The sequence below is a fragment of the Lycorma delicatula genome, chromosome 5 (genome assembly GCF_047948215.1).
Source record: "Lycorma delicatula isolate Av1 chromosome 5, ASM4794821v1, whole genome shotgun sequence".
NCBI classification, from domain to species: Eukaryota; Metazoa; Arthropoda; class Insecta; order Hemiptera; family Fulgoridae; genus Lycorma; species Lycorma delicatula.
This window is the reverse complement of record NC_134459.1, coordinates 158,573,995-158,584,806: the sequence shown is the minus strand read 5'-3', so window position 1 is coordinate 158,584,806 and position 10,812 is coordinate 158,573,995. Positions and strand designations below refer to the sequence as shown.

The window sequence follows — 10,812 nt, the reverse complement described above, 5'->3', positions numbered from 1 at the left end:
AACTCTTGTGAACTATTGGAATCAATTAATAAACATGGCTTCAGACACTGGCATTATATCATTAACTTTTAAACCCTTTAAATTTTCAGGATCCCATTCCCTGACAATGAAGAGGTTACAGAAACTGTAGAATCACTAGATTTTTTTAATTTTATTTCTAACAAGCAAAAAGTATGAGATTTAAATTAAAATTAGCAATAACTATATCATTGCAGGGAAGGGGAAAGGAAACTTCCACACTCATTAAAAATCGTGGGATAGAACACAGTGCAAAATATATACATATATATGCATATTTATAAAACTCATATGTAAAATATTATCCATTTTCTTACTCGCCCTTTTTTTTCATCTCAGTAAATTTTTCACATTATATGGCTCAGTATTGAAGTGTGAGTGAGGGTTCACGACCTTCATTTCCGTTCCTAATTTTTACCAGTTTTCATAATTGGTAAATTATAAAAATATATTTTTTATCCAACATATGTAATGGATAAAAAATATTTGTTTTAAAATTTATTCTTTTTTCAGTATATTCGTGGGTTGAAAAATTTTGAAGCTGAACAGCCTTACCAACATGCTGTTTATTATCTTGCAGTTTTACTGTCTGAACATGCTTGGACGAAAGAACAGCTTCTTGCTGCTACAGCTGGTAAGCTAATCTCATTTGTATAATTAAAAAGAATAATGAACCTAAAACAAATTTCTTTTTATTTTATTATAATTTGAGTTTGTGTGAAATTTCTCTTGAGTAGTTTATCATCTTAAATATTGTTAGTAGAAGTTTAGCTTCTCAGTTGGCGCAGTTAACCAGATTAGTCCATTAGATATGAATTTCTTATAATGTAATAAAAATTGATCTTATAAACTTAATGATTGAATTTAGTCAGCATATTAAATAAATTCAGACTAAAATTTAAATTATATATCCTTAACCTGAAGTATTTTATTGAGACATACTACTCTCTTGATAAATGCTTTTGACATATTACTTACTAAAAAGCATAATCAACAATAAAGGACAAAGATTAAAATATAAATACAGTGAAACCTCCAAATACTGAATGTTATTGTAGCAAACATTACTGCTGTTTATAGGTATCTGTAGTTAAGAGGAAAATTGTATTACAGTTATAGTTATGACAAAACTATAGGTAATTTATATCTACTTGATCATTACAGTTCATCTGCAAATGAGATTTACAAGATTATATTTGCATAATTTCATTTACATTCTTATCACATCCTTTATAATACAGAGTGTCTCATATAAAACCCAACCTATCAATCACTCATCCATGAAATTTCAAAAGTCAAGCTTACTCCCCTACTCGTTACTGAAATGGACTCATCCAACATCTGAACATCGTGGCGACGCAGTAGAACACTACCGATAGTAACAACAATGCAATCATAACGTTCAGTATATTGCTAGAGACAAGATGTTTTCGTTAGATGAACGTGTTTTCATTGTCAAGTCGTACTTCAGTACAAAATCAGTGGTTGCAGTGCAAGATTTGTGCCATAAGTACCCAGATAAATCAACTGTTCATCGGGCGACCAAACAATTACAATTAAGACCTTATCGCATTCAAACGGTTCATCCACTTCTTGAGCCCGACAAAGAAAAACGGCTACAATATTGTCAATGGTTCTGACAATTTCTGCGTGAGGGAATTAATGTTATGGATTCATTATTTTTCACAGATGAAGCACGGTTTCATTTGGATGGCTACGTAAACAGCCAAAATAGTAGAATTTGGAGTGCTGAAAATCCCCATGTTTATCACAAAAACAATTAACACCTGCAGAAGTTGGGCATGTGGTGCGCGATATCGCGGAAGAAAATAATCGGTCCTATTTTTTTCGAGTACACCATTAATACAGAATGGTATCAGGATATTTTATTTCAGTTCATTGCATTCTTGGAAGAGGAAGACATACTGCTGACTACAACATGACGGTGCGACATCGCACTACGCAGGTTCAACTTCTGATTTCGTTGAGGAATTCTTAGATAATTGTGTTATCTGTCGAGGCTTGTGGCCACCAAGATCTCCTGATTTGATTGCGGCGGATTTTTTTCTATGGGGTTACCTCAAAGAAAAAGCCTACAGCAACAAACCACAAACACTTGAACAATTGAAAGTCAATATTGAACAAGCTGTATTAAATATCCAGCCACAAACTTTGAAAAAAGTTGCAAGAAACGCTGTAAAAAGAATTACAAGCTTGTATTCAAGAAGATGGCGGCCACTTCCAACATTTACTCTAAATGTAAGGTAATGGATGGTAATAATAAAAATTACATTTACATTTACACATGCCGTTTTATTATTTAAGTATCATTATAGTTTAGAATTTGAAGTATCTGTTTACTGTATTATAATTTAATCTTACAGTTGTTTCACTTAAAAAACTCTTATTAAAAATATAAATAAAGATTTCAGTTCAATAAATAAACGATAATTTGATAATTATAAAAATATACATATTCAGTACACCATTTTATGGTTGCTTTTGTTGTTACTTTTTTCACCACACATAATTGTTTTTCTAAATGAAAAATATTGTACATTTTTGTAATCAGGGTAATCCTTTTTTTACTTCCATTATCCTCTGCAGTGAGCTGGATTGACTTTATCAATCCAGCTCACTGCAGAGCTGGACTATAATGTACTTTTACATTATATAGTAGATGCCATTATTACTATTACTCTTCAGTGTCCTTGTCAATATTTTCATAATTATATTATATATCCCAGTTATAAAACAACCTTTATAAAATAAAACAACCTTATTTTCTTTATTACACAGATTTCCATCTATGTTAATAAAATTGTTTGCTTCCATATACCAATTAATTTACTCCATCCACAAATTTCAACGTTATTTACCACATTACAAAAAGAATGTTTTATTTTTTTATACTGTTTTTTATGAAAACATCTTAGTCAGAATGTAGTTGGATAAAACAGTGTTAATTTATGATCTTCTATTGAAAAGAATGGAGGGAATATCTTAGCAAAATCAAATCTTATTCTTGTTTTGAGATATAAAAACATAACTAATAAAAAATAAATATAATTTGATTAAATAATGTTGTACCCTTTTATTACATGGATAAATATTAAGCATGAATTATTTTTAGAAAGTCTTATTGTTCATTGTTAAGAGTGTTCTTTCTTTGCTGTGCTTTATTAAGAAATACTAATGCATGGAACTGGAAATTGTAAAATTGTGTTGTTGGGAGTTATCTGAAGTCAGTAGGTGATCCATTAATAGAGGTTTCACTGTATGTATTTAAGACCTTATTAACTTTGATTTTACTATAAGCATTGTTTCTAGCAAGAAAATGTAGCTTGACAATTACACCTGTATGCTTCCTGATACAAGAAAACTTACTGCTCTTCATTCATACAAGAAAACTTACTTTTTGAGATTACCTTGGTTCATTTTTTGCACATCTTCAATATATCTTCACTCTATCAAAACTTAACCTTTTATGGAATCTGCTTTACTGTTGCTTAACTTTGCTTGAGGGTTTGTAAATCTTGCCTGAGGTCTTTACATTTTTTCTTAGATGCAGATTCCTCTATTCTAGAAACAGTAAATCTGTATTAACATTCAAAACAGTGCTGATTTAACTGTATTGAAATTCAAAACGCATGGTGACAAAGGCAATGTTTCTGCTTTACACAAAGTGTTTATTAAATATCTGTATCTGGTTTATACTTAACTGATTACTGATTAAAAACTTTCTCTTTACTGCAGTTTTGGTTCCCAACATGTTACCATTAGAAAAAAATTCAGTGATACATGAGGTTCAACAATTATATCCAGTCAGCTAATTTCATCTTAGAAATAATCAGCTCAATTCTTCAGTTTTAATTTATCTAGTAGCTTAAGTTTTAATTAAGATCTAGTAACTGTCTTCTTAGACTTATTTTTGACAAAACTTCCAATATATACAGTATCTTTGTTATTATAAATGGGCTGATCTTAGCTAACTCACTGTTGTTTAATATTTAGCAGGTGTTGCTTTATGAAGTAGCTCTGAACATTGTTTAATATGTGATCCAATAATGAAATGTTCATTTGTGACTCCATGATGGGAGCCATTATTGAAACATTGTTTATTTATGGATAACGTTTTATGGCTTCCATCATGGAAGCCATAGTCTCTGGAATGTCTTAGATTCCAGGGATACCAAAATAGAGATACTTACAACCCATCCCAAAGCAAAGTGAGCAGGGCTTCCCAGTGTTCCTTTACAAGAAATTATTTTAATGAATCCTCTAAATGAGAATCCTAATTCTCTTAATGAATTCTATCTGAATAAAGCATTTAATTCTAGAAATAAGCTAAATCTTTGCAGTGTATTTGAGTAGTTTACTTTTGTACCATGAGGTTCTAAACAACTTTACTTTTCTGGCTGTATGATTTCTGTCAATATAAAGTACATTTTTGTCATTAGTACTACAAACAAGAATGCACTATTTAGACAACTGCAGTTATATTCAGTTACAGTAACATTACAAAATTTGTAATGTTTTCATGTAGTGTTTTATTGTACTATATATTACAAACATTTTATTTATTCTTTTAGATCTGACTGAGGAAAAAGTTGCTTCCTTCATTCCACAAATGTTATCAAAGATGTTTATTGAATGTCTTGTACATGGCAACGCAGACAGGAAGGTAGTGTATAAATTCTGAATACTTGCTTGCATTTCTTCTTTTTAATAAAAGGTCACAGATTTTACAATATATCAATTGTAGGAGTATATTTTAGAAGTTCAATACTGATTATCTTTCTGCTTGTTAATGATATTTACAACTAAATATGATGATAGATGAATAAGACATTAATATGAGTGTTAACTTCATGAAAATTTGACCATATTACCTACTATGTGCCATTATTGTCAAACGCCCTGCATCCACCTAATTCAGGGATACAAACTTGTGTACGAAAGATTTCTGCTTTCACTATTCCTGCTGAAAAGACTCCTCTCAACATCCTTCCCAATTCTTTTATATACGGGAGAGTCAAAAATTATCTACACTTTTGCCATAACACCTTCATCATACTTCCTCTGCACATTCATTCTTGAGTTGGTATACTGTGGTCACTTGTGTGAAATTTGATTCTGATCGCATCATTTGCCTTCCAGCTATTACAGTATAAACATGTCCACTCTGCTAGAAATTTGCACAAAAGAGGAACAAACAACAAGCAGTGATCAGAGGTGTGAAAAGGGCTGAAATCCAATGTAGACTTTACACAATATGGGGATAGTGCTTTTATCACAAAAGTGGTTTTGTGTGGATTGATAAATTTAAAAGTAGCCAGACAAACTTAATGCACGTTGAGAGGGAGAAGGATACCCATCAATCTCCACCACAGACAACATTCAGCAAGCTTGAGAGATTGTTCTGGCAAGTAGGACAGAGTTACTACCATCTATGATGTAGCAATTTTCTTTGAACATCAGTCATGGATGACCTGATGTTCACCTGATTCACCTGTCAAAATATCCATGATGAGCGTGGCTTCTGTGAAGTCTGTGCATGATGGGTACCAAGACAGCCCACCTCCACACAGCTCACCATACTGTTAAATCAGAAAGTTTGATTTTGAGGTATTTGAACGCTCTCCCTACACCTAGATCTTGCTTCTTCTGACTGGGCTACTTGTATGTTTGGTGAAATCTTCAATTTTTCACAGTCTTTATCTGCACAGATGTGCAGAAAGTGGTGCAAAAAAGTGGCTTCCTGAGAAAACCTTCTCCTTGGAACTTGTGGACTGCTGGATCAAGTGCATTGAGAAGAAAGCAACTTATTTTTCTTATATGTAGAAAAATAAGTTGAACTCCTATCTTTATGCAAATAAATTTTAGAACAAAAAGTGTATATTCTTGATAACTTCATTTTTGCTTATTTGAATCTTGCATTCCTTTGGCTATTGAGTGTGTTTCTGTACCTATGTTATTATTGGAACAAAGTACATCTTAAATAGTTTAGTTGCCCATTTTAGGATCCTACTCAACTCTGAAAAACCTTTCCAGGTACTTGCACTCTTTTCCTTATCTCTGTTTATTCTCAGTATGCTTAGTCCAACCAAATTATACTTGGAGAAAAAAAGTTGTTACTTGGACTTGGAAAAAAAGTGAAAATGAAAAAGGGGCTTATAATAAATGTAAAAAAAAATAAATGCGCGAGTGAAGATGGTATAGGGGTAATTTTGGGGTTTGAAAAAAATTTTCCATACAAAAGTTGTAGATCATGCAAAAATGATACACAAAAATGACAAACTTTTGTTGACGTCTTATTTTACATAAACTCAAAATTTCAGAGAAAAATGTGAAAAATCTTTATTTTTCATTTCCACAAAAATAATGTAATTTTGTTGAAACTGTGATGTCAAAAAAACTTGATTATGTATATCACAGTTTCAACATTATGTATATCAACTTTTCGCTGGAAATCACAATAATACAATTTGTGTCACTCTTTTCAACCCCCAAATCAACTCTCCACCACCACCACTCGCGCATTTTTTTTTTTACCTTTAGGTTCCTTTACCATTTCCACTAACAAAAGTCAAGGTAACAATTTCCCTCTAAATGAGTTAATTTGAAAATTACTGATAACTATCATCTACTTGAGTTTTTTTACATTTAACTTTTTCAGGTCTCTCCTTTATGAGCATATTAATATTAACCACTCCATGCTTATTTTCATGGGGCTTTTATTGGTTCCACATTCCATATACTCCACTTGTGTACCATGTAATCATTGCTCATTATTCCACAGTAAAAGTATACATCTTTTGAATGGTTTTCAGAAAATAGATATCTAGATAAATAAAAGTATTGACTCAGTTAGAATTAATTTTCTTAGCATATTCTCTTTGCCCAAGAGTTTTTCCCAAAAACTAAACATTTCTACTTCAGTATCATTTTATGAGCAATGGCTTTAGCGTTTAGGATGAGTTTTCAGTGTGAAAGAGAAAAATTAATATAAATCTAGCATCTTGCTACCACATATAGCTTGTGAGAAGATGCTAAAATAAATATTTTTTTCTGTGAATAACACATTTAATGATTAGAAAACATATTCATCCATTTTACAGTTTAAAATAGTAACTGATATTTTTTTAGCCGTATCATGTACTATGATTTAGCAGATAAAACAATTCAGTATGATAATACAAGGGCTATTCAGAAAGTAAGGAACATTTATTTCCACCTGATGCTGCCAGGCGCATGCCAATTGCGTATATATTGGTGTGCTCGTGCTCAGCACCTCAGTCAGCGTACAGTCGTGACAACGGGGACATCTCCGCACTGCCCGTTTTTTTTTATATACAAATTGAAATGTGTGCTGCAATCAAAAATCCCGCCAGTTGTGAGGTGCGGTCTGTGATTAGTTTTTTGTTGGCAAAAAACTTAAAAAAAGTGTACGGGAACAACGTAATGAGTGAAAGTTCTGTCAGGAAGTGGTGCAGTCAGTTTAAAAATGGCCGAACAAACGTTCACGATAAAGAGAAGAGTGGATGTCCGAGCATTGTGACAGACGATCTGGTCTCGAAGTTGACAAAAAAATTCGTGAAAACCACAGTTTCACAATAACTGAGCTTTCTCTATGTTTCCCACAAGTTTCATGGACTTTATTGTGCAACACAAATTTTGTGCAAGATGGGTGCGTCACTGAGTGGTTGAGATCACAGGCAGCAGAATTCTATGACACAGGAATTTCAAAGCTTGTCCACCGCTATAAGTGCCTGAATTTGTATGGTGATTTTGTTGAAAAGTAGTATTTTAGTCCCTCTTTCACATGTATATAATAAAAAGTTTTTCTTGTACTTGGTTTTTTAAAATTCCAAAACGTTCCTTACTTTCTGAGTAGCCCTAATATATATAGGAAGGGATAACAAATTGATTCTGTCTGAAATCAAACCATTAATCAACCTGACAAGTATATAGAAAAACAGTTAATGGATTATTTATAAAAATAGTGGGCAACAATTTAATATGTTAAGAAAAACAAAATTTTAAATCGAGAGCAGGAAGATCTGCCGATCAACGAATATTAAAATAATCATGACAAATTATAATAAATTAAACCGTTTGTTTAAAATAACCGTAACAAATTTTACAGATAGTTTTGTGTTATGCAAGACACATGTAATATTTATTAATGTATATTTTTTCAGGTTGCTCTGGATCTGGTAAACCGTGTAGAAGATAAGCTAAGTTCAAGTGTGGCCTTATGACCATTACTGCCCTGCCAGCTGTTAAGGAATAGAGAAATACAGCTGGTAGATGGTATGTGCAGCAGTGTTTTTAAATATTTATTATTATTAAGTAATGATATTTATGTTATTTAGCATAAAATAATATTTATACACATAACATTTGTAAACAATTTGTTAATTGTATTTACTGTGCGATTTTTAATTTTGTTTATATTTCATTGGCAAAAATCCTCAAACCAGTTTCCCAAACGAAGTTATTGACATTTAATTTGTTTGTAAGTCCCTGGCCTTTTATCTCTTGTTTCCATAAATTTTACTCTTATTGTCTTACTATGTATTAAGAGGATTTCCTTTTATAATGAAATCTGTCTTATTTAATGGTTTATTTACAAGAGAATTTGTTCTAAAATGACAATTTCAGCTGGTTTGGTTATCCTTTTATTCATTATTTTAAAATTAAAATATTCAAAATTTTCAAATAAAAATTTGAGTGAATGTAAAACCTTTTTTGTCATTCTATTAAAAAAAATCAGTTTATGTATTTTAATTCTTTTCATAAACACCTTTAACATTAAAAAGAAATTGTATAGATTTAAACATATAGCATTCATTCTTAAAAGCATGTTAAAAAACAGATTATTCTGTTACAAAGAATACAAGAGTATTCTTTACAAACAGGGTTAGAATTGAACAGTATTTAATTTTAATTTAATAATATTGATTTAAAATGTAGCATTTTTACTTTGTTTTTAATTATTTTACAGGTTGCAATTTCTTGCTAAATGTAGAAAATAAATTCCATAAAAGTTCTTGTGTCGAAACATATTACCAGTGTAATATACAGTCAACAGAAAATAATATGTTACTGGAACTGTTAACACAAATGGTTAATGAACCTTGTCAAAATATTTTACGTACTCAAGTAAGTATCTGTTTGAAATTCATTTTAACCTTGGTTTCCTGTAACCATGGTTGCTGGTATGATTGTAAATACAACTTTGATGGTGTAAACAACACAAATGATTAGGTGAGATCATCTAACAATGAATGAAATATGTGAATTTTTCTGTATATAAAAAGTAAAAAAAAAATACTTTATAAAATATATTTTAATGAAATAGATAGTTGTAATGTAAAATCATCATGATTTTAATTAATCAGTTTAAGGCATAAAAATAAATAGATTAAATTGACAATATTAAAATAAATAGAAAATCATTTTTCTATTCTCTGTAAAATTAACTATACGCATATTTTTTAAATCGACAACAAAAATTTATAAAAATAAGATTAATTCTAATATTTTTAACTAATATAACTAGAACAATGCAGAGTGAAAAATTGTAGAAAAATTAACGGTGATCCAGGATCTGTTATCTTAAATAGAATAAACAAAAAATGTATTAATCATATTTGGAGAAATGTGTGTGTGTGTGTGTGTGTATATATATAATATATATATATATATATTTGGTCTGTAGACAAAAAATTTTTTAAGTCTGTCTGAAGACAAAGAAAGCTGCATTATGTTCTGAGAATAGCTGGTTTTGGGTAGACTCTAAATTATTTAACAGCAGGAACCAGAACTTCTGAATATACAAGAAAAAGGGTATAACAGTTTATAGTTTCATAAAACCTCATTTTTGGTAATTATCTTTTTAAAGTAATCTTTTTTTTACAGGAACAGCTAGGATATATAGTATTTACTGGTATTCGTAAATCAAGTGGAGTACAAGGACTCAGAGTTATTGTCCAGTCTGATCGCCATCCAGCATTTGTTGATCAAAGAGTTGAGGCATTCCTAAATTCTATGGCGGTACTTCAATTTTTCAGATAGCATACTTAGTAATTTTGTGTTAAAATCTAAAAGTTTTACCTAATTTGTGTAAGGAATTTACTGTAGTGTAAATGTTAAGTTTGGAACTCATTGAAAAGACTTATGATTTCAGTAAAAATTTTTCTTTTTAGTATTAACTTAACCAGTATTAACCAGTAGCGCAGGAATGATGAACTTTGCAATTTGCTTTGATAAAAAAATTTAAGATTTCTTAAATTGTAAATTAAATTTTAAAATGGTAGCTTAATTCAAGGCTATATGGATAAAACTATGATTTAGAATAGTCTCTTTAAGTTGGAAAGAAACTAAACTATGTATTGGCATTCATTTGTCTAACTTTCTGTATGTTGCTGTCCTGTGGATAGATTTAGAAATTGGTAAAAATGGAATAAATCATGTCTACAGAATATTGTACAAGAAAAAATGTTACTTGTTAAAACTAGGTGATAAATATGATAATACTGTCAAATATTTCAGTATTGTCATAATTTTCTGTTAAAAATATTGGAATTTCATTATGATTTAAATTTTTACCTTGCTTTCATTACTTTAAAACCTTTTAACCTTTACCAAATGTTTTTAACAATCCTTTGCTCTGGATCAAATTGATCCTGGGCAAAGCATCAGAAAGCCAGTCTATAAAATTAGTAAATGAAAACTATAGTGGAATAATTTAAGTTCTCAGAGGAGAGATAATTTTTATAGAGTACT

The 10,812-nt window shown here is 30.5% G+C and overlaps 1 protein-coding gene across 1 annotated transcript in view; it reads left to right on the top strand.

The window, feature by feature from the left end:
* The window catches only part of LOC142325532 (insulin-degrading enzyme-like), an 86,821-nt gene that overhangs the window by 71,653 nt on the left and 4,356 nt on the right, over positions 1 to 10,812 (top strand). The window contains 5 exon segments of the mRNA XM_075367398.1: positions 532 to 652; positions 4,611 to 4,702; positions 8,223 to 8,334; positions 9,029 to 9,186; positions 9,946 to 10,080. Coding sequence (XP_075223513.1) covers positions 532 to 652; positions 4,611 to 4,702; positions 8,223 to 8,334; positions 9,029 to 9,186; positions 9,946 to 10,080 — 618 coding nt within the window.